The 25,355-nt window shown below is 40.3% G+C and overlaps 2 protein-coding genes across 5 annotated transcripts in view; both read right to left on the minus strand.

The window, feature by feature from the left end:
• Positions 1–2,541: 2,541 nt before the first annotated feature.
• Positions 2,542–23,591, minus strand: gfral (GDNF family receptor alpha like). Its single transcript, XM_082557804.1, has 10 exons — positions 22,245–23,591; positions 6,615–6,791; positions 6,192–6,305; positions 5,595–5,750; positions 5,375–5,434; positions 4,959–5,274; positions 3,597–3,856; positions 3,433–3,504; positions 3,241–3,319; positions 2,542–3,157 (listed from the first exon to the last, which is right to left on the minus strand). The coding sequence occupies exons 2-10, from the start codon at positions 6,649–6,651 to the stop codon at positions 3,088–3,090; spliced, it is 1,164 nt and encodes a 387-aa protein (XP_082413930.1). The 5' UTR covers positions 6,652–6,791; positions 22,245–23,591; the 3' UTR covers positions 2,542–3,087.
• The window catches only part of LOC309720677 (uncharacterized protein), a 97,514-nt gene continuing 83,492 nt past the window's right edge, over positions 11,334–25,355 (minus strand). Inside the window, exons 2-4 of one of the 4 annotated variants that reach the window (XR_014280551.1) lie at positions 12,826–14,898; positions 12,662–12,725; positions 11,334–11,854 (exon numbers count right to left, since the gene is read on the minus strand). Coding sequence is in view for 1 of the 4 variants with exons in the window: in XM_082557803.1 (XP_082413929.1) it covers positions 13,198–14,898 (1,701 nt within the window). In the remaining 3 variants the exon portion in view is untranslated. The other 3 variants (XR_014280552.1, XR_014280553.1, XM_082557803.1) reach the window with 3 other exon arrangements.

Raw genomic sequence — 25,355 nt, forward strand, 5'->3', positions numbered from 1 at the left:
CTTATGCTTTGAACCTCATGTCATTATTGATATCATAATAAAACAACACCAATACAAAGGAATACAACCTTTATATTAAATTCCAATTCTAATTTTAATCAAATTTCTATCTGCTGTTATGTAGCACAAACATGAAGAAAACAAAGCCAAAAAATTTGCTCTGTTTGTTGTTGCCTACACTGACGGGTGACTTTGGCTCCACACCTAAACAGAAAAAATGGGTACAATCCGGGGGGGGGGGGGGCTCTAAGACCAGCTGAAGTGAATAGAAATAAGTCCCAGTAGTTTCTGCTATCAGCACAAATGGATTTTAATCACATGGTATGTGCTGCTTCCTCTCTTTGTGGATTTACACAGCCTAATTCAAGAAGATGTAAGCAGATGTTACATGAACTATCACAGCTAATGCCCACCACTAGTCTGTATGAAGCTAATTTAAATGTGGAAGTCAGTGAATGAATCCAAGCAGCACCACCAGCTTAAATTTATTTTCATGTCTACTGCCTGTGATTGTGATCACCACAGTCACTCTGCTCCATCACTAAACTTCACCAGAGTACAGCATACTCTGGTGAACTAACCCTGCATTAAACTGCCAGATATTTTCATATGATCAATATCTGTTTGATAAACTATAAAATGAACCAAACCTTTAAAATGTAAGCTTTACATTTCCAGTATATCAAATGTCACCGAGAAGTCCTCAGCTTTAAAAATAACCTCTTTTTCTTCCTATCCTTCCTTATCCTTTCTCCATCTCTGAGTGAAGTTATCTCCCACGTTTTCTCTCCCTGGGAAATAGAGCAGCTGTGCCTTTAGCTAGCAACACACTGTGTGACAAACTGTGCAGAAACAGTTTGTCTGTTTGCTAATATTTGTTGAGGTGTTGGATTTGTGTTTGCATTTTTGGTGTTTGCATTTAAAATCACCTGCCACATTTAAAAATTAATCTAAAACCTGAGCATAGTCCTAGAAATGATGGCTAGATGATGTGTTTTTCTGTCTTCCATCCCAGATAAGATACAGATAAGCACATGTGATAGACACACACCAACAGAATTGTCTTTTATGTTATTTTCCCCTCGATTTAGGTTCAAATTGTTTTGATGTTTGAAGGCAAGCAGTGATAGAAATAATCCCCGCCCCCATTTTGAAAATGTAAGAATTAAAAAGTAAAGATTTGTACAAAAACATCAAAATTTAAAGTAAAATACAGACGCCTGAAAGTTCTACGTAAGTACGTTAGTGAAGGTTTTGTACTTTATTATCTCCTACATCTGAAATTAGGCCCAAATAGTCCCACCAATCCAGTGTTTGCCTGTCAATGAACATGTTTAGCTCACTGTTTAGTGTTTAGTTCCCTTTTGTCCTATTTTCCTGAAAAAAGCCTTCTTTACCTCCCAATCAACTCTTCCTGTCCAACAAAAATCCCTGCCTTCAAACCAGCTGGGAACTTTTTAGCATGTATTTGGATTTATCTCTGTATCTACTTACTGTTGCATCCTTTCAAATATATAGATTTCCAGACATGGCTGTTCATTTTCCTCACAGACACAGAGCCCTCCACACAGAAGATCAGACTGTATGTTGTGTGTGCTTAACATGATAGAAAAAAGAATTAAATCATGGGTTAAAACATCAATCATATTTATCCACACTGACCTTTAATTTGACTTTAAATAGACTATTGGACAGAACTTCAATTCTTTCCCGGGCAGAATGAGTCCAGAAATACTCACCTATAGCTCAATCGTATAAAACAGAGCAGATCAGTGAATCAGGGTTAGATCAGCTCCAGTGACAAAAACAATTTGGTGTCTTTGGCCCAATTAAAGTGAAGCAAATCCACTCATCTTGATTGCTGCAATTGCTTCTCTTTTTCCACCACTCAGACCTCGTTACCCTGTCTCCAAATAGCTCAAAATGCTAAAGTAAGTGTGTTTACAGGTCAATACAGATAACTCCCATCAGTGCCTCTCCCTTGCTGTTTGTGCACAAAGGGGTGAATAGGGTTGTCCTCCCTTTCTACTTCTCCTGTTTTTATATCAGACATCACCTGACCAAAGGCTCCACTCTGTCCCTGATTCCAGGACTAAATGGACTATGCTGACAGGGCTTTCTCGATAGCTGTCTATGAACTAATAAAAGAAAAACAAATCACTGCTTCAGGTTGAAGACCTTTCTTGGGGGGCTTTCACGCACACTGACTGGAACTATTAAAAAAAAGACAAATTATTTAAATTCTGATTTTTAAGTTTTTCTTTAAAAGCTCCTTTTAAAGGAATCGTCACATAAAATGTAGCATTTTGAACAAACTGTGGGGCTTTAAGGCTTTCAGTGGGAAGTTTATTATCAGATACAGAGGAACACAGCACAAGAGTGAGCAGAGCACAAATAAATCATCACACTTGAAGTTATAACTTAAAGCAATCTTAAACTTGTCAGATCTGTTGTTTTTTTCTATAATAACTGTCGGTGTGAAAGATTAACAACAAAATCTTTTCAATTAACTTTAAACATAAAGGTTGTATCTACAAATATACAATATGTTCTTTAATAAAGCAGCACAAGATCACTGTTTACAACAACACAAAGATTAAGGGTGCACTACAGAAGAACTAAACAATGCTACTTCACAAGATTGTGCAAAAGCTTCTTATAGTCTTATCAATCAAGTAACACCACTGTGTGACAAGTGCTTCAAACATACAGCAACTCTAGACCTAGAGCTACTGAACTACAGCAAGAAGAACAATCAGTCCTTGTACAGATTGTATGACTCCCACAGAGCCCTCATGTCAAACTCATCAATCACCTACCAAGTACTTTGAAAAACAAAGTGTGCTTTGGAGACCTTTGCAAAGGATGATTACAACAATATTCATTTGGCTATTGATGACAGTGTTTTAAAGCATTCTCAATTTAGTTATTTTCTTAATAAACTCTATTACCTATTACAGCAAAGAAATATGAGATGACTGCATGTGCAGCAAACTCAAAGGAACCTCACGAATCTATTCAGCTGTGATCTTGAGTTAAAAGAGAAAAAATGATGATTATTTTATTCAGTGGGAAGAGAAATAAACATCAGAGAATAACAACACAGTTGCTTTTCTGTGGATGGTGAAATTTTGTTTTATCTCTCTTTCTCGAGATCCTACAAGGAAACAGAAATAAAAGTAAATTATACATAATATTTTGATAAAAGCGACTTAACATTGATTCAACATCGATGCTTACCATTTTTTACTGACAATAACCAGAGGCATTAATATGACACCAGCAAGCAGGATGGCTGCAACAACGTACAGAAGATAATCTGGAAAGACAAAATATTCCATCTTGAAAACCCACTCAAAAATTGTTTTGATAATTTAAATTCATGTGAATCATACTACGATTAGCATAAAGAGTTTACAAATTTCAATTTACCTTGCAACCAAGCGTAAGCATGATCTGATGGAGGAGGTTTAGAGGGGCGAATGATTGTTTCTGAAGATGCCACTGAAATACAAATAAAAATAATTTACAATCTTTCCAGGAAAAATGATTGTTACATTTAAAAATGCCTGGTTAGAAAAAAAAAAGATACTCACTGAAGCGTGATCTATTGTGAAGCACGTCGTGAATCATGCTGCATGTAAGAAAATCGTCATTGTAGAGTCTTTTACATGTACAAGGATGGTGAAGCACTGTGCCTAAAGTAGCCACGAAGGCCCTTTTGCATTCAGCGTCTGCACCAAGGATGAGCTCTGGATCCATCTGGGTGAAGCATTCATCTCTTGGGAGGTCACTGTCAATGCACTGGGCTTCTTCAGGACTCCAACAATTGGCTTGATAACTTTCTAATAAGCCCCTGTTAATACAGAGAAAATGTGTGTTATGTGGAATGAGTGGGTGCTGCGATTTATAGATGTTTATGTGTTATGGTAGATTGTACATATTACTTCAAGATCATTTCACATATATTTATGGAATTACATCAAAAATGGCAGCGGGAAAAGTGCACCAATCACACAGGCGGAATTTGGATTATAAAAGGCTGCAGTCTACGTGTAAAGTGGTTTCTGAAAAATTTTATTAGATAGTAATTGGAGATGTGATCTTAAAAAATGGCCATTTAAAAAAAAAAGAAACAGCATTGGATTTGATGGAACTATAACCTGAAAATCTAGGTTTCCATAATGAAATCAGCTTGAGAATGGACAAGTGAGGAGGGCATCCACTTGAAGAAGACACTGAACCACAAATTGCTCCTAATGGCTGGACCAGCACTTGGCACTCTCTATGAAAGCTCGCTGCCATGTATGTGTTAAAAGGACAAACAGGACAATGTAAAAAGGATTTTGGTTAGGAGTGCTACTGTGCACTAATGCGGCCCTATACTGGACTACCTCAGCTTGAGTTCTTCTTCATTGTTCACTTAAAGGTTGAGAATTCACATTTTGTTATTTCTGTGTCTGGCTCAGTGTTGGTAGTTACGTATTCAACTATCTGCAGACTTCTTCTTTTCTGTTACTAGCAGTGAGCTGGCATTATTTTAAAAAATGTTATTTTATACACTCATTTCCAGTATCACTCACTCGTTCACTTTTTAAGGCTGGAAAGGACTCTCGAATGATGAACGCTCTTTTTCCTGCTCCAATTTAGTGATTGTTAGTTTGTTGACTGAATCCCTTCCTTGCATTTTAAAGTGTTTGCCTTCCTGCTGCACAGCCTATACACAAGACACCTTTTTTCTCCTCCCCGCATGCCTCGCACAACCAATGTTCCTGCCAGCCTTTGTTGTTCCCTCCAGCAATCTCATCCGCCAGATGCTGCTCATACATTTCATCATTGTGCAAACAATGAATTTGCATCTGATTTGGTGTGCATTTAATAATAATAGTATTTGTACAATAATCCTGAAAACAACAACAACAAAAAAAACAAAAACATCTGAGGACAGAACAGCATACCTGCAGTTACTGTCCTCAGTGCACTGGTTAAGTACACGCTGACAGACCCGGATCTCATCTCCACAGGTGCCACTGTGCAATTCGGTTTTCATGCTCAGACAGCTCTGATCTGAAGCTTCACACTCGCACATGACCAGCATCTCTGCAACATTTTGGGGTACGTTCCTGTAGAACCGCAGAGTTTCCTGCTGACACCCTTCATCATTGCACTGGCCTGACTTACAGGCTTGGAGCATAGGTGCCAGGTACCTGTTGCAAACTGAATCGCTGAGACAAGCCCTAAATTGATCCAAACATGATCCAGCACCATCATATACTAAAAAACAAAGAGAGAGAAAGGTAGTGAATGGGTTTCACCAATTTTGACTCATCTTCACTAGATTTCATCTGAGATTAGCGTAATAAAATATAATTACCGTAGTTTAATAAAGTGCTTGACTGCCAATCCATTACTGCACTCCTCGTGAGCTGAACTGCTGTTCAAATAATCAACATGATTATCTCTCCCACCAACAAAGGCACATTAAAGATCCTCTTAACAGTCATTTTGTAGTGCAATAACTGTCCACCTTTGGCAAACAAAAACGTAATTTCACATATAAATGCTTATCGTAGAGACTTCTGAGAATACCGCACCTGGCTTTTGGTGGCATTGTGTGGCCAGCACTTGTATAGAATCACAAAGCTCCTCCTCCCAGGCACACACGCACCCTGGCAGAGAGGGAAATTGGTGCAGTATTGTCTGGATGGTCATGTTACAGACCTCTGAGCCTTTTATTTGGCACCCTCCATCTTGAATGACAGAAACATAAGAGGAAGGTGGAAAAACAGGATTTTCCATAAGCAAGCAAGGTCTTGTTTGAGCAACAGGTGTTTTCTATGTGCCTGCTGCTCTGACAGTTTTCCTTGTGATGTCTGGTTATGTATCCCGATATAGGCTGGTATATCAAATTCAGTGTAATAATGGAGGATTTCGATGTCAAAACAGACATACTGTGTGCATTAAAGGCATCAGAAAAGTGATTTATTGTCACTTAATTTTGTTATGTACATTTTGCTTCGGGCTGTTTCCTCACTTATTACATTTTAGCCATTTTCCATGGAAGCAATTCAGTCGAACGGTCTCATTTGCTGACCTTCCTGAGGAAATGCAATCGCTTTACGTAATACTTACTTGTCTCAACCCTTGGTAATATTAACAATATAATGGAAAAGTGTTTGTTTTTTTTTTACCTTCACAGATGCCGTCATAAAATGCCTGTTCACGCTTGCATAAATCTGACATGCAGATTTTCACAGCAGCCAAACACTCAGAAGCCAGCGATGAAATCTGAGGAGCAATAATCACTGAAATACAAGCAGACTTTAAGAATGTATTTACTTTATCATTGGTTTTTATATGGATTTATTTCACGGAGATCATTTTTGTCTTGAGGTTTTATATGAAAAGGGACATTCAAAAATTAAATGTTAATGTCTCACATGACTAACTGTAGCTACGCTTTGACTATACATGTGGTACAAACTACAAGACATGAAACACTTCTAGTAATGCTAATTTTATAGCACAAAAAACATACAATAACACTAATCAACTTGTTTGTTTTTTCTATCAGAAATCTGTAATTTTATGGTAATGGTTCGGCTTAAACTCACCAAATATGACTGCAGCTTCCAGTCGTCTCAGTTGCATGATAGCTGTTGCAAAGCTTTGAGCAGACAAATGAAGCTCTCACCAGCAGCTGATGTGTCCCTCTTGTTGGTGTCAGCATTTAAGCTGGGATACACCACCCGCTGTCAGGAGGATGTAACACATTTACTGGAGGCTGTACCCTGCACCAGAATAAAAATGACAAATGCAATGAAACAGAGCTGCAACAAAAAAGGGAAAAAAATTAGTGCATATAGTATTTTAATATTGTCATTATTATATTTTGTGGGCTTAAGTAATAATATTATCTCTTAGGAGTAGTGCGATATTACTTCAGAGATAGGAAATAAAAAACAGTTGATCCCTGGTCTGATCTGCTGATTTAAATTTGTGTCAGATTGTTTTCACTTGATTTCTTTTTCCAACAATAACTAAGAGGAAAGTAAACATATTTAAGCAGCACATTTCAGACAAAATGCATTTGGATGTGCTCTAAATAATCAAAAAACAAACAAACAAGCAAACCAAATACTTTTTTATTATTTAATATTTTAATGGCTTGAGGCTTCAACATTGCAACGTTGCTCAAGTTCTTGGGAGACCAATCCATGACTGAAGTGTTGCATTGTGTCTTTTCCTGCCAGGTATGATTTTACTGCTGTTGCCAGTCGACATGCCCTTACATACTGAAGATGATTTGAACCAAAGACCAAAACAAAGATACACTACACTGTCAAAATTAATCCCTTACCCATCCAAATAGCTGAATTCAGGTATTCCAATCACTTTAATGACGACAGGTGTATAAACTCAAACATCTGTGTCCCTTCTCCAAACATTTGTGAAAGAATGGGTCGCTCTGCAACAAGTGCAGCCCTGGAATTTCCTCGCTAAATATTCCACAGTCAGTGGAACCTTGTGGAAAGCCTTCCCAGAAGAGTTGAAGGTGTTTTATTACATTTTATTATATTTTATATGGATTTAGAATGGGCTGTCATTTAAGTTCACATGTGTGTGAAGGAAGGAGTGTGAATACTTTTAGGAATATGGCATAATTTCTTAGAGCTACCACTTCTTCTTTTATCCTCTGCTTTTGTTCTGCCTTCATCCTCAAATTTTTTAAGGACAAATTGCACACCATGCCAAATTTTAAGCTAATAGCATTTTGATCATTTCTTTGTTGGAGAAAAAAAAACTATTTTATGGCTGTCAAACTGTGTCATTTTGCCATTTTTCATATATTCAACTAAAGGCAATGGGACAAACTATATAGTTTTTCAATAGACCAGTGACAAAGTACAATAATACAAGAAAAATGTAAAATATTTAAAAGAGTTTATTCAATAAGTTGTTCTGTTACGAATCAACACAACACTGCCTTAGGTACCAAAAAGCACATGTATATGTATACATGTGTTTACTGATAAACAAACAGTATTCACCCTCAGCTGTAAATAATGTTACAGCACAGTCATTTACAAGATGGATGGCTTTGCTAACAACTCCACCCAATTCGAAGTCAGCAACCTTCTCTTTTTAGCTCATTTCTGCTGCTCCCTAGTGGCTAGATGATTTATTTGTCAAGAAAAAAAAAAAGTCAACAAATATTGATCAAAGGGTTGCACAATGAAGTATGAAACATTGGAAGGCAAAAAGGCTTAAAGTGCACTGGAAAAAGTTACAACATACATTATATATTTTTTTTAAAAAGTGATGCAAAAAGACGAGACTTTAATTCGACAGCTTCATGTCTATTCAGAAGTTGTTAAAGCCAATTGTATGCACTGTTTTACCCTTAACAGCATTCAAGACCTGGGCTGAGAAGTGTTTTCTAAATACTTTATGTGGGGATGCAAACATTTCACATTTAGTTCAAAATGAAGAAATTCTTGTGAAAAACGTCCCACATGTGTCATTGTTGTGCCATAGTCGTGGTTTAAAGTCTATAAAATTTTAACATAATTAGTAAATCAAATCTATGCTCACAAACAATTTCCCCACATTAAACACATCAAGCTGAACTGAGCAATCAAACCTAGATTAATTACAATCATGCTGCCCTGGCAGGGATTGTTTTCCTCTCTGTTTCCTGTTATTGGTTTTATTTCTGTCATTCTTTCATATTATGCCTTTTTCCAGATTGCCTTTTTAGTTTCCACATCCTCCTTGTTTATTCATTTTTGTCCTTTGCATCCAAACTATAGCACTTTGACTCAAGGATTTTCTCTACTGCTGATTACACTGAAGATTAATATTTGCTTTGTGTTTCTGAATGGAAACGTTGTTGTGCTGTATGTTTGAGGATGTGGATTCTCTGAGTTTCCAGTGTGCTGCAGTGTACAGTTGTAAATATCTTTGCAAATACTTTTTAAAGAAATTTTCTGCTTTTATCTTCTTCCAGTAATGTGCAAGTAGCTAAAATGAATGGCTTCAGCCGCTTACTCATGTTCACTGGGTGAGGGGTTCTCAAGAAAGATGGAAGCTACTCTTGAAGGGACATCGGTTTAATCAGGGTGCTCTCTGCATAAAGAGTTGTGTGCATGTCTTTGTGTTCTGCACAACCATTACTCTGATCCACTTCACCCTAGGCAAATGCTGCGGTTTTAAGGAAGTCATATCTGATGCTGTTTGGATGAGAGGTCTGACAAAAAGTCAGCGCTGCTTGTGAACAGGGTTAACCATATGTGTATTTGTGTGTGTAGACTTCATTCACTGACATAAAATCAAACTCGCAAGCAACTAATAAAAATAGCCCTGCACATTAGCGTTAACATTTTGGAACACATACAAACAGTTGTGCACAGTTTAGGGAACCCTTTTTAAAAATGATGTGGGCATTAACTGTGCTTCTCAGGCTGACACACGGGGCAAGCTGCAGCAATTGTCTTTAAATGCTAGCTCATGCATATAAAATCGTTTAAGATATCACCAAATACTATATGCCCGACTGACTGCTGTTCTAAACCAATGCTGTTGAACCACCACAGCAAAGTGTTGACAATCCAAATCAGCTGCTACGAATGACTGCAATTACTGAGTCAGGCTGCAAGTTGCTCATCTGAATGAAGCACGTTTGAAATGGGAAATTCACTGTTGTGGTTAGAAATGGGAGGAAGACTTCATACACGCGGTCTCTGCAGCAGCAAGTAATTTTTGGTGGGGAACATGAAAAAGCATGTTTGTAATTGCCTCATTTTCACCACTGAGATGCCCTTGATCAAAGCCTTTGACCTCCCAGATGCTCTATCAGAGATGCTCAAAGGCAACTTCTAAGTGTGTCAAGTACGAGTAGGCCAATCCTGCAAAAGAAACAATGAAGTATACGGAAGAAGACAAAAAACACTACGCATTGTAGCTGTCAGTACAATCATTTCTTATCAAGAAAAGGTCAAAACATTGATACCAAGAGTTCTGGAGTAGAAAAATATCCTGATGAATCAGAGATCAAGATTTGGATTGTTTTCTGATACTGATACATAAATCTATTACAACAAATATTTACTTACACTTTAAATAAAAAATTTAAAATTATTTTACAAAATACATTTTTCAGCGTATCAAATTCAAAATCGAATTCAAATCAAATTCAAATTTTATTCGTCACACACACAACCATGCACAGTATGACATGAGGTGAAATGTTTGTAAGCTGTGCAATGCAATGCCTGACCATTAAATGACAGTGGTTTTACAGTATTTACAGGTTATTACAAAATTTACAGATTTAACTTAGAAATTTACAGTAAAAATGTGCAAATAGCAGAAAGAGTTTATAAATTATAGGAAGTGTGCATGAAGAAAAACCAGAGTGCGTGTGGTGATGTGATGTGTGTGGGAGAGTCCAGTCCTACACCTGGTTCAGGGCCCGAATAGCCTGGGGGAAGAAGCTCCTCCTCATTCTCTCTGTTTTGGCCTTAAGGGAGCGGAAGCGCTTCCCAGACCTCAACAGTGAGAAGAGTCCATTGTTGGGATGGGAGAGGTCCATCATAATCTTCCTAGCTTTGGACTTGCACCGCTTGGTGTAGATGGACAGCAGGTCAGGGAGCTCTGATTGAATGATGCGTTCGGCCGAGCGCACCACTCTTTGCAGATCTCGTCTGTCCTGCTTGGTGCTGTTCCCAAACCAGGTGCAGATGTTTCCCGTCAGGATGCTCTCGATGTAACTGACGTCAGACGCCGGAGATTTTGGCGGAAAATTAAAGCAAATGGTAGTTTAGATTTGAACAAATTCATTTAAGCTTCAGCATTACCAAATACACTTATCAATTGTCTTATAACTAACACTATTTGTCTAAATAATCTCCAACACCCTGGAGAACAACGAGGAGAGTTTAGAGACTCTCCAAGATTACATCGATCAGTGCTTTCAGGATCTCGTGATGAAGAAGACCCCGTGTGCAGCTTCCCCGGCCAAAGCTGAGACGCCGTCGTCGAAAAGACAACGCCCGGCAGATTCCCCCGGCTCAACATCGCCAGCCGGCAAAGATATTGCCGACATATTGGAGTCAATCGACAAGCGATTGTCCAGTTTCGACGCCATGCTGTCCTTGGTGGAGATTCTTCACCGAGAATTTAAATGCTTGCGAGAATCCCTGGAGTACAGCCAGCAGCAGGTGGAAACGCTTGCTGCTGAAAATGCCACGCTAAGGGAGTCGGTGAAATGTCTCACAGATAATGTTACCCAGCTGTAGCACTTATGTGGAGTTACATAAAGTACCAATGGATAATTACTAAAGTAATAAGCAATTTGGGCTAGTGTCAGAAGACTGAGAACGACTCTTAGAGCTCTGGTACACGAATGGCAGAGAAACCAGACAAACACAGTTATGTGGCTTTAAAAGTACTTTAGTGATGTTAAGCCTTGTAAAAGAAATTTGTAAACAACACAGTATTACAACAGGTTTTAACAGAATGTCAAGTATAAAAATTTCCCCCAAAGTAGCAAAAAAAAATAGAATTAAATAAAATTGTGCACAAGTAAAAGAATTAGTCTTTTTTAAGTCCAAATGGTACCGGTGGGGCCCATAGAATTCGTCTGACAAGGAGTGTGTGTGTGATTGTCTGTCCTACCGTACTACTTGTACAGTAGAGGATTGTAGTCCATCAATGTGCAAATGAGTGTGCGTGTACATGTATATCGTCTCCTAGGATCTTGGGTTGGCTCGCCATCCAGTGAACACTGGAACACTCTGGGTTCTGGAATCGCTGACCTGGTCTTTGGATTCGTCCCATATAAAAACCTGACCTATAAACAATGGCCAAATATATGTCACATGCCCTTTAAGGATAACTCTCACAAATTAAACTAAAGTAGTGTCACAGTGCAGTAACTACTATTCAGATCAGCTATCATCAATTCAATCATCATCAGTTCAGTCATGTTGTACAACATTAAAATATCAAGTTTCAAAGGTCAAAGTAGCAATATCCAAAATTTCACAGTATCAAGGTTCAATTATTTGTAACCTGCAGTAACATTAAAGATTATCTACAAGGTTTTAAACATTCAGGAATTATAGTCACCATATAATTCACTTTCATTGTAAACATTAATTACATCGATCAAAATAAACTCACTGTACATATATATCTAATCACAAATAAATAAGTATATTACCCCTTTTAAGAAATGGAATAATATGCAAATGCTTATCAGAAATTGAACAAAGTGCAAATAATCAATTTCAATAACACGTAAACACAAGGACTCAGTCCACAAATAGGAGTATTAAAATAGACGTGCTTAATCCCGCTTGTACCATAGGCCTACTAGTACAAGTGGAAATACACTAAAAATTACCTCCAAGTGTTCAATACTGAGTATTGTAAAACAACCGATTGACATCAAAATTTAAACAGGAAGCAGGATAAAGTCTGCTTACAATTATCTCTCATAAAGTTATTTTTAGCTGCTTTAACCATTTACAACTTTTCACATGTTAATGACTTAGTTAATGCTCTAACTAGCATAACAACAGTGCGTTTCAGAGACATCGAACAACTGTACCCACACTCCGCACATCACGTGTCTGATTAGCCACATTTAGCTTACCGCCGTCGAGTGGATGCTCAGCATTTACATGGAGCCACAGCTCAGTAAACCCTCCGGTTTCGCTCTGCCCTTGACAACAACAAGTGCAAATACATAATTTGTGAAAAATATCAGTTTAGATGGTATTTCTTTTAACTCGTTAGAGGTTAATTTCTCCAGCTTACCGATAACAAAAGTTTTAGTCCGTCTGCTCTGTTCGGCTGTAGAAGCAAGAGACTGAAAACTTGGGAGCTGGTACTAAGGAGGGACAAGAGCTGCCTAGAGCTTCACCGATTGGCTGACATGTGAGGAGTGGAGTAAAACAATAGGCTCTCATCAGAGCTCATCAACCCTCTGAGAAACTTAACCCTTGTTTGACCAGAGCATATCATATATAATCTGCATCCCTTCTATGTTTAAATAATTATTTTGATCTCATTTCACTTTCATTAACCGGGACAGTAAGAACAGAACAATGAACATTAAATGTTTTAATTTTTCTTCTCTTTCTGTTTGAGATGATTTTAGGAACTGGGTTACACCCTCCCCTCTTGAATTCATGCAAGTCCCTTTGCATGTCTACTGTGAACTGCATCATCTAAGAACAATAATTCAGCTTTAGAATTTAAAGAGTCAATGAAAGCTGTGGTTAAACCCTGAAATAATGATTTGACCACAGTGACAAGGGGATTTCCCAATTCAGCATAGTCTAGCCTTTTTGGTGGCTGGCGACTTCTTTCTGATCTTCGAACAGGAATTTCTTTGCTTGTTTGTTCATCTCTCTCTTTGTTTACTGTTTCCCTGTCAAATATCAAGTCCTCTCCTTCCTCATCACTCCCTAACATGTCCGAAAGAAGTAGGATTTGTTCATCCCTCATGTCAGGGCGATCCGTAGAAGGTAAGTCTCTTTCCTTTTCAGGTTCGTCATTTCCGGGTAAGTCTCTTTCCTTTTCAGGTTCGTCATTTCCGGGTAAGTCTCTTTCCTTTTCAGGTTCGTCATTTCCGGCTAAGTCTTCCCCATACAAGGCTTCTCCATAACTCGCAATCTGATTGTCATAAGGTTGGTTATGGTCAGCATGACTGGCTGGAACAACATCGGAGATGGTGTCTGCACAAGCTGGAGCATTACCAGCCAACTTGTCTTGATCTGCAGTCACATCATCTTGACCAAGACTTGATTTATGGGTCAGCAGAAGATCTCGCTTGACAATGTACGCCGAGTCATTTGGCACTGATCTATCTGTAAACCAGTGGACTGAAACAATATCATCCTCGTCCGAGGGGTGATCTGCTCTTTCATTGTCTTTCTGAGTGGTCCGTCGCGTTCTGGGCCTTTTCTTGGGTTCTGGTTGTTCAGGTTTCACTTCCTTGGCTGCAGAGAGGAACCCACAAGGGAGTAAGAGGTCTCTGTGTAGGGTGCGTATGGGGCCATCCCCGCCCTCTGGTTTAACGGTGTAGACAGGGAGGTCTCCAGCTCGTTTCACCACCACATGGACGGTCTGCTCCCATTTATCGGCGAGTTTGTGTTTTCCTCGAATGCGTATGTTCCTGACCAGCACTCGGTCCCCGATTTCCAAGGTAGATGTGGTCACATGTTTGTCAAATCTGGTTTTGTTCCTTTCGGCTACCTTTGCAGCACTCCGTGTAGCTATTCTATAGCTCTCCTCAAGATGGGATTTGAGGTCCTTAACATATTGGGAGTGTGACTTGTTTTGTTGTTCTCTCACAGGTAAACCGAAAGCCAAATCGACAGGCAACCGTGGCTGACGCCCAAACATCAGCTCATACGGTGTGAATCCAGTTACCTCGTTCTTGGTACAGTTGTACGCATGAACTAAAGGCTTTACAAAATCCTTCCAATGTGACTTGTCTTTGTTCTCCAGAGTTCCAAGCATACTTAAGAGTGTTCGGTTAAAACGCTCCACCGGGTTGCCCCTGGGGTGGTACGGCGTAGTCCGAATCTTCTGTATGCCTGCTACTTCACACAGCCCCTTGATCAACTGAGACTCAAAATCAGGCCCTTGATCGCTGTGTAATTTTTCAGGAATGCCATAGTGTACTATGAAATGGTCCCACAGACACTTTGCGACAGTCCAAGCTTTTTGGTTCGATGTTGGGATAGCGACTGCATATTTAGTAAAATGATCTGTGATGACAAGAACATCTTTCACATTACTGCTGTCTGGTTCAATGGATAGGAAATCCATGCAGACTAGCTCGAGGGGTCTTGTCGTCATGATATTCACCAAAGGTGCAGCCTTCTCAGGTAACGTTTTCCTGCGCACACACCTGTGGCAGGTCTTTATCTTTTTCTCCACATCTGAGGACATTCTTGGCCAATAGAACCTGGCTCTGACCAGATCGAGTGTGCGCTCTATTCCCATATGACCCATATTGTCATGTAGGCTTGTCAACACAGACTCTCGCAGGTCTTCAGGTAAGACCAACTGATAATGTTTATTACCGCCTTCTCTTCGTGTTCTGTAGAGAATGTCATTGCACAGCTCGAACCTGTTCAACTCTCTCAGCAACAGGACTACGTCTGGAAGTTCTTTCCTCAATGTGGGAGGGGGTTTCTCCCCACTCTCCATCTGGGTAATAACATGTCTGATGCACCGATCAGATCTCTGGCTGTCTCTGAGATCTGCCGGTGACAGGTGGGGAATGATGTGTAAGCCTCCCAATGTTTCTTCCTGCTCAAAGCTGTCAGGTATAGCATCTCCAGAAATGGCAAGACTTTCGACAAGGGTTATACCTGCATCATCACCCAAAGCTTCAGAGGTGGTTGAATGATAAACAAACTGTCTCTCACAGATAGCATGAACAACGTCCTGATCGACTGAGTCAATATTGTCTGGATCTGACAGATGTTGTTTTGCGAACTGGCATATCCGGTCTCTCTCTTTTTGAGATGTAAGGTCATCAGGTAGCCTGCCATGAGGACGACGCGAGAGTCCATCGGCATCTCCATTTTGTTTTCCAGAACGATACTGGAGTCTGAAATTGAAGGTAGAGAGGGACGCCAACCACCTGTAACTGGTTGCATCGAGTTTTGCTGAGGTGAGGATGTAGGTCAGAGGGTTTGAGTCTGTGACAACGGTGAACTGATTGCCATAGAGGTAGTCACTCAGCTTCTCTGTTACAGCCCACTTTAAAGCCAAAAACTCGAGCTTATGTGCTGGATAGCGGGACTCACTACTTGACAAACCTCTACTCGCATAGGCGATAACCCGCAGCTGTCCCTCCTGCTCCTGGTATAAGGCTGCTCCAAGGCCCGTAGTGCTCGCATCCGTATGAAGGATGTAAGGCAGCTTTGGGTCAGCAAAGGCCAGGACTGGAGGCGACGTTAGCTTGTCAATGATAGTCTCAAATGCTTTCTGGCATGCAGGGGTCCACCGTCCATAAAACGGCTCCTTTGGATCATGATACTGATTACTCCTCCCTTTTGATTTGCAATGCTTCCTCAGTGGTGGATAACCGGACGTTAGATCGTTCAGCGGTTTCACAATACTTGAGTAGCCTTTAACAAACCGTCTGTAATATCCACAGAACCCAAGGAAGGATCTCAGCTCCTTAAGGTTCTGAGGGACTGGCCAAGTTTTAAGTGTGGCTGTCTTTTCTGGGTCAGTTTCTACTCCGTGTTGAGAAACAACATGCCCCAAGTACCGAACTGAGGACTGGAAGAACTTGCACTTCTCGGGGGACAGCTTTAAGCCATACTCCTTTAAGCGTTCCAGGACTTTCATGAGTCTGGCTTCATGCTCCTCAAGGGTTTTCGAGAAAACTATGAGATCATCCAGGAAAACAACAACTTCCTTCAGATTTATGTCTCCCATGCATCTCTCCATAAGCCTCTGAAAAGTACTTGGCGCGTTTGTCACTCCCTGTGGCATACGGTTGAACTCCCAGAAACCTAGTGGACAGACAAAGGCAGTCTTGGGCTTGTCACTCTCTGCAACTTCGATCTGATAATAGCCGGATTTAAGATCGAGTGTACTGAACCACTTGGAACCTGAGAGTGCGGTGAAGGTGTCATCCAGTCTTGGGAGGGCGTATGCATCTTTCACTGTTTGTAAGTTTAACTTACGGTAGTCAACACACAGACGTACCTGACCGTTCTTCTTCCTGACCACAACAATTGGCGAAGAGAATGGGGACTCGCTCTCGCGGATTACTCCAGTTGCGAGAAGCTCTTGCAAATGCTTTCGAACAGCCTCTATGTCGTGCGGGTGAATCGGTCGGGCTCTGTGTTTGAATGGTGTCTCATCTGATAGCTTAATGTGGTGTTTGACCTTGTCCGTCCTTCCAAAATCCAGATCAGTCTGGGCGAAGACCTCTGGCATACTGCTCAGCTTTTGAGTAATGCGGTCTTTCCAGTCAGAAGGGATGGGAGAGTCGGCAAAGTCAAATGTCACACTAGAGGTCCTGGATGGTTCACACTCTGATGGCTCACTCACAATTTGTTTGTGAGATAGGACAGTCTGTATTGCACTGAGTTCTGCAATCACACTCTTTGCTGGGATGGTAATGTCATGCTCTGACTCATTGGAAACTACTACAGGTAGCTTGCACAACTGGTTATTTGGCAAGTCAAGGAGACAGGTTTGCACCAAAAGCCCTCCAGGCAGGGAAGATACTGAAGGATATTCCAACAGGGCAGATCTCTCAGTGTAAAATTCCTTGATTGATACTGTCCCCTCCAGAACGACTGTTTTCCCAGCTGGGACGTTCACTTCATCCTTGCCACGCATCCTCACTAATCCAACGTTTTCATCTGAACCTTGCTTTTGCCGCAACTCCAGTACTTTGAGTACGGTTCTGTACCCATGAGGAATGGGATGGTAGCCCTCTGGGTTTGCCTCTCTGTACATTTCATACACTACATCAAGAGTGTTTGTTCCTATCAATACACAAGACTTCGTTAATGTCCCGGTGTCTGGGACTACTAGAGCTAGCGTTTTGACTTCTAGTTCAGCACCAAGAAAGTCTTTAGGAAAGGTGATTCCAATCTCAACATAACCCAGGTAAGGTACAAGCTGCCCATTGGCCCCTTCAACCTCCAGAAGGTCATGTAGTGGCTCTATCTGTTGCTCAGACAAATACTGGTCATAGTAGGACTTGGTGACAGTGGTCACTTGAGAACCTGTGTCAAGGAGACAACTGCACACCTTACCTTTGATCGTGACTTGACCTGTACTCTTTGTGCCTATGAGCCTCTTAGGTAGTCTGAAAGGTTGTTCTCCAACATGGGATTGACTCAAAGTGGCCTGTGCTCTTGGTTTAGCTTGACTTCCAGATTTAGCGGGACGATGTTGACCTGCTTCAGTCCCAGTTTGCCCCACAACTGAGACTGCGTCTAAAAATCCTGGTCAGCAGATGGAGTGTTTTGCATCTCCCAAATGCGACGCTTCTCTCTCAATTGCTTCCTCTTATCAGCGACAAGAGTGGGGTCTGGGTCATTACTGCAACTTGCTGAGATGTGGCCATCCTGACCACACTTGAAGCAGTACCATGGTTTTGGCTGGGTGCTCTGCCGCAAGTTGGCAGGCTTCGCACTTGTGACCTTGATGCTAGGTGTTGCCATAGCCATCTCACATAAATCACACTCGGCCTTGTCCTTAGGCTTCGAGCTTTTCTTCTGTTTCTTTGCCATCAAATTAGTAAGCTGACTCTGTAGGGATGCAACTTGCTTCCTCAGATCTGTCAACGGGTCAGAATCAGATTGAGTCACTGCCTGTAGCTCACTACAGGTGCAAGTCTTTTGACAGTGCGCCACAACCCGCTGCCGGGTTGAGCCAAGGTGTTTCTTCATCCGTGTAGCTTTAGCTGCCAGTCTATCTTCTTCTGTCCGGAGCATTAATAGAAGTTCTGAGAATGTTGGGGGTTGGCTTTTCTTGTTTTCAAGATTAAGATCTGAGAGCAAGGTGTGGTCCCAACATCCACGACAAAACTGCTTGAGAATGTGTTTATCGGCATCCCCAGCAGAGACTCCTCCCCTCTTCAGAGTAAGGTTCAATGCGCCCTGAAGACGGCAGAGGTACGCAGAGGCCTTTTCACCAGGATCCTGAAGAGTGTTCATGAATTGGGCGAAAAGCTCCTCTCCATCTTCCACTGTTCCAAAAGCTGCATCCAACAACTGAAGGTAAGTCTCAGGTGTAGCTTCTGGGCTCAGTCTGTTGACAATGTCAGCTGCAGGGGACAACAAGCTCTCAAAGATCTTTCTAGATTTTTGAAGTTCAGACATGGCAGGGTCTTTCCTGAGAAGTTCGGCATGTGAACGCCATGTGTCATAATCTGTCTCACCGCTGGGTCTGGGGATCCTGCCAGAGAATGACCGGAGTCTCATTGGAGAATATGAATGTGCAATCAAGTCATCTTTCTTCACGATGTGTTCCACAATGACTTTCTGAATTTCAGGTGGGTTGAAACTGTTTGCCGCACTAAATGGGCTCTTTTTGAAATCAACAGGTAGGTGTGGCTCCGCACCACCTTGAATCAATCCTACCTGGGGTGGATCTTCAGAAAACTGCTGGCGTGCAATCTCAGAAGTTTCAAGAGAGGGGTGAAGCTGGTTCTCCCTGTCTGGATCATCAACTTGCATGGAGGAGAGCATACATTCATCATCGGTCTCTGAACTCCCAATGATTTCACTGATCTCTGTCATCATCGACTTCAGTACCTCTTCAAAACTTTTGCCACTCAGTTTTGCCACCTGCTTTATTTCATCTAAGTAGGACTTAGTAGCACTGCCACCCACCTTGGCAGTGTAAACGCTGGAGAGAGCTCTTACATGGTATTTTACACCGGGCTTCCCTTCAACTTCATATGTGTATGGCAAAAGATCAGTTAAGGCATCAATGGCGTTACCACTTCGGTACTCGACGATCAGGTTTTTGAAAAATTCTGAGTTTGGATCTACAACTGGGATGGCTCTAAAGGTACCATACTGCTTCAAAAAGTCAAGAACCCCTTCATCATCCGATGAATTGAGTGTACCACTAACAATTACTGCATTGGGGACTTTGATACCTGAGCTCAATACAAAATCCATCTTGTGGCAATAGCAAAAGATGTTTCAATGACAATACACACTTTAAGGAGGTTTCACTGCTGATATTCATGCACCAAAGAGCTCCTGGCTGGCTCGCCACTTTTGTAGCACTTATGTGGAGTTACATAAAGTACCAATGGATAATTACTAAAGTAATAAGCAATTTGGGCTAGTGTCAGAAGACTGAGAACGACTCTTAGAGCTCTGGTACACGAATGGCAGAGAAACCAGACAAACACAGTTATGTGGCTTTAAAAGTACTTTAGTGATGTTAAGCCTTGTAAAAGAAATTTGTAAACAACACAGTATTACAACAGGTTTTAACAGAATGTCAAGTATAAAAATTTCCCCCAAAGTAGCAAAAAAAAATAGAATTAAATAAAATTGTGCACAAGTAAAAGAATTAGTCTTTTTTAAGTCCAAATGGTACCGGTGGGGCCCATAGAATTCGTCTGACAAGGAGTGTGTGTGTGATTGTCTGTCCTACCGTACTACTTGTACAGTAGAGGATTGTAGTCCATCAATGTGCAAATGAGTGTGCGTGTACATGTATATCGTCTCCTAGGATCTTGGGTTGGCTCGCCATCCAGTGAACACTGGAACACTCTGGGTTCTGGAATCGCTGACCTGGTCTTTGGATTCGTCCCATATAAAAACCTGACCTATAAACAATGGCCAAATATATGTCACATGCCCTTTAAGGATAACTCTCACAAATTAAACTAAAGTAGTGTCACAGTGCAGTAACTACTATTCAGATCAGCTATCATCAATTCAATCATCATCAGTTCAGTCATGTTGTACAACATTAAAATATCAAGTTTCAAAGGTCAAAGTAGCAATATCCAAAATTTCACAGTATCAAGGTTCAATTATTTGTAACCTGCAGTAACATTAAAGATTATCTACAAGGTTTTAAACATTCAGGAATTATAGTCACCATATAATTCACTTTCATTGTAAACATTAATTACATCGATCAAAATAAACTCACTGTACATATATATCTAATCACAAATAAATAAGTATATTACCCCTTTTAAGAAATGGAATAATATGCAAATGCTTATCAGAAATTGAACAAAGTGCAAATAATCAATTTCAATAACACGTAAACACAAGGACTCAGTCCACAAATAGGAGTATTAAAATAGACGTGCTTAATCCCGCTTGTACCATAGGCCTACTAGTACAAGTGGAAATACACTAAAAATTACCTCCAAGTGTTCAATACTGAGTATTGTAAAACAACCGATTGACATCAAAATTTAAACAGGAAGCAGGATAAAGTCTGCTTACAATTATCTCTCATAAAGTTATTTTTAGCTGCTTTAACCATTTACAACTTTTCACATGTTAATGACTTAGTTAATGCTCTAACTAGCATAACAACAGTGCGTTTCAGAGACATCGAACAACTGTACCCACACTCCGCACATCACGTGTCTGATTAGCCACATTTAGCTTACCGCCGTCGAGTGGATGCTCAGCATTTACATGGAGCCACAGCTCAGTAAACCCTCCGGTTTCGCTCTGCCCTTGACAACAACAAGTGCAAATACATAATTTGTGAAAAATATCAGTTTAGATGGTATTTCTTTTAACTCGTTAGAGGTTAATTTCTCCAGCTTACCGATAACAAAAGTTTTAGTCCGTCTGCTCTGTTCGGCTGTAGAAGCAAGAGACTGAAAACTTGGGAGCTGGTACTAAGGAGGGACAAGAGCTGCCTAGAGCTTCACCGATTGGCTGACATGTGAGGAGTGGAGTAAAACAATAGGCTCTCATCAGAGCTCATCAACCCTCTGAGAAACTTAACCCTTGTTTGACCAGAGCATATCATATATAATCTGCATCCCTTCTATGTTTAAATAATTATTTTGATCTCATTTCACTTTCATTAACCGGGACAGTAAGAACAGAACAATGAACATTAAATGTTTTAATTTTTCTTCTCTTTCTGTTTGAGATGATTTTAGGAACTGGGTTACACAGCTCAATAGAGAAAATAAAAAAATAAAAGAAACAGTTATCGATCTACAAGCTCGTAGCATGCGTGATAATCTGGTATTTTCTGGTATTCCAGAAGCCGCTGGAGAGGACGCGGAGACCACGGTAAAAAGCTTCATCAAAACCCACCTGAAGCTGCCGGAGGACACTGTGAAGAACATCGTCTTCGATCGGGTACATCGCCTCGGCCCCATTCGGGCTACGGCCGGGAGACCACGTCCTATCGTGGCCAAATTCGGCCACTTCAAACAAAAGCAACATGTGAAAAGCCGCGGCAGGGAATTAAAAGGAACGGACTTCAGCGTGAACGACCAGTTCCCCAAAGAGATCTTGGAACGACGCAGGGTCCTCTTCCCAATCCGACGCGGCTTCATCCAGAAGGGCTCCCGCGCTGTCATCGCTGTGGACCGGCTGTACGTGGACGGACAGCTCCACCGCGACCCCAACATCACTCCGTGGCTGTATTAACCTCACACCAGATAAGAATCAGCTACACCATTTCCCTATCCACTCACACTAACTTGCACTAACATCTGTTTAACTTACCAGTATCAAATCGCATCTTAAAGTGTGATTTCATAGCAGAATTAACACCGTCACTCTCCGTCAGTGATTTAATTGGAATGTTTACGTTTTGTTTCTGCTTTTTTTTTCTTCTCGTTTTTTTTTTTTTTTTTTTTTTTTTCCTCCTCTCTTTTCCCCCTCTTGGTTTTATGCTGCTCACCCCTGTCCTTGGTTTCTTTCTTTATTCCTTTCACTGCCTCGATCACCTGCTTCGACACTCATCCACAAACATCCTTTATTTCGACACATACGCACCATGCGCTCAACGGCAGCACATTTACATCAGTCAGACAGCGCACACAGTCATATAAGATACACACACACTTAAGCCAAGCCTACTCATATTAGTAACTATGCATACACAAAGTCAGACTCAGGGAGCATCTCGCCACACATTTTTTCTCTCTCTCCTTCTCTTTATTTATGAACAAGTGACGTATTCTCTCCACCTGTCTAAGCGACGCACACAGCATACATCCCTAGTTATACACAAACATCTATGGGTACACTGAGGTTCATTACATGGAATATAAATGGAGCTGGCTCCAGAGAAAAGAGGTTAAAAATATTTAACCAACTCAAAAAACTACAGGCAGATGTTGTCCTATTACAAGAGACCCACAGACCTCTTAGAGGTTCGAATGAACTTAAAACACCTGAGTTTCCTAATGTGTTCTCAGCTTGTTATAATTCTAGACAAAGGGGAGCAGCAATTTTAATACATAAAAATATTAATTTCACAGTACTCGATACAGTTATAGATCCAGAGGGCAGATTCTTAATCATTAAACTATCTATACGTGATAAAAAGCTATGTATTGCAAGTGTATATGGTCCAAATGTTGATGATCCCTCATTCTTTCACGGTTTTTTCAGTGCACTCTCTGAACACTTAGATGGCACACTTGTTCTTGGAGGTGACCTCAACCTTGGACTAAATGAAGACATGGATAGGCTCAATACAGCGGGAACTCAGCGTAATTGGCAGTCCACAAATATAATCAAACAATATATGAGCGACTTTGGTCTTTGCGATGCATGGCGCTCCCTTCACCCCACCAGTAAGGAATATACTTTTTTCTCACATGTCCATCACTCCTACTCTCGTCTGGATTATTTTTTGGTCAGCAGCTCACTGCTGAGTGACATTTCAGACACTGAGATTCACCCTATAGCTGTCAGCGATCATGGTCCTGTATCTTTAACACTAATGCACAAGAATAATACTACGCCAAGAAAAAACTGGAGATTTAATATATCACTACTTAAAGATGAAGACTTTATTAAATATTTTTAAAAAGAGTGGACTTCATATTTGGACTATAATGACACTCCCGGAATATCTGCTTCTGTTCTATGGGAAGCAGGGAAAGCTGTGATGAGAGGTAAAATAATTTCTTTCTCATCACATAAAAAGAAAAAAGAAAACAAAAATATTCAGGAATTAGAAAAAAACATCAAATCACTAGAAGAAGCCTACGCGTCCCACCAAGATCAGGAAACATTGAACAAAATACGCAAAACAAAACTAGAATTAAATGAGATAATTGATAAAAAAAAAAATTCTTAGTACAAAGACTACGCCTACAAAATTATGAACATGGTAATAAATCCGGTCAATTTCTAGCAAACCAGCTAAAAATAAATAAAGAAAAAACAACTATATGTGCTGTTCAAGATTCATCTGGGAACACATTATATGAACCGATACAAATAAACAACATTTTCAGGGATTTCTATAAAACGTTGTATTCACCACAAATAAACCCATCTAAAAAAGAAATTGATCAGTTTTTGGACAACATAACTCTTCCAAAATTATTGGACACTCAAGCAATGGCACTGGATTCACCACTGACACCAGGTGAACTCCAGGAAGCCCTGATAAGTATGCACAATAATAAGGCTCCAGGTCCAGATGGCTTTCCTGCAGAATTCTACAAAGAATTCTGGTCGATTCTAGCACCAGTTTTCTACAGAACGTTGTTGGAAATTAAAGAAAAGGGCAGACTTCCATCAAATATGAATTCTGCAAACATTAATCTCCTGCTAAAACCAGGCAAAGACCCTGTATATCCCTCAAGCTATCGTCCAATATCCCTTATAAATGTAGACCTTAAAATAATCTGCAAAGCTCTCTCAAAGAGACTGGAGAAAATAACCCCCCTCTTAATTCATCCTGACCAAACTGGTTTCATAAAAGGTAGGCACTCATCAACAAATACACGTAGATTACTTAATTTGATAGACTACTCATACAGTAAAAACCTAGAAACTACAATATTCTCTTTAGACGCAGAAAAAGCATTTGACAGAGTTAACTGGAAATTTCTATTTGCAACTTTACACAAATTTGGTTTTGGATCCTCTTTCATAAACTGGTTAAAAATATTATATAATTCCCCAACAGCTTGTGTTAGAACAAATGACCAGACATCCTCCAGCTTCTGTCTCTTGAGGGGCACCAGGCAGGGATGCCCACTCTCCCCTTCACTATTTGCAATTTTTATTGAACCACTAGCAGCAGCAATTAGACAGAATTCAGTAATTAAGGGCATAAAATGCAAGAACGTGGAACATAAAATCAGCCTTTATGCGGATGATGTGTTACTCTTTCTCCAAAATTCACAAACCAATATCTCTGGGGTGATTGAATTGATAAACTCTTTTGCAAGAATATCAGATTACTCAATTAACTGGTCAAAATCTACAGTCCTACCGATTAATTGCTCCTTCCATAATTCCTCTTCTACACCACTGCAATCGGGAAATATAAAATATTTAGGTATTAATGTTTCTCCCAAGCTTGCAGATCTAACTAAATTAAACCATATCCCACTTTTAAAGAAGGTAGAAGATGATCTGGCTAGATGGAAATGTCTACCCATATCACTCATGGGAAGGGTTGCCGCTATAAAAATGATGGTCTTACCAAAAATAAATTATTTATTCTCAATGATCCCAACTAAACCGCCACAAGATTGGTTCAGATCTCTAGATTCATGTATGTCCAAATTCCTTTGGAAAAATAAACCCCCACGTATAAGCTTAAAAACACTACAAAAGACCAAGGATAAAGGAGGACTAGAACTG

Source organism: Aulonocara stuartgranti, assembly GCF_965226115.1.
Source record: "Aulonocara stuartgranti genome assembly, chromosome: 13".
NCBI classification, from domain to species: domain Eukaryota; kingdom Metazoa; phylum Chordata; class Actinopteri; order Cichliformes; family Cichlidae; genus Aulonocara; species Aulonocara stuartgranti.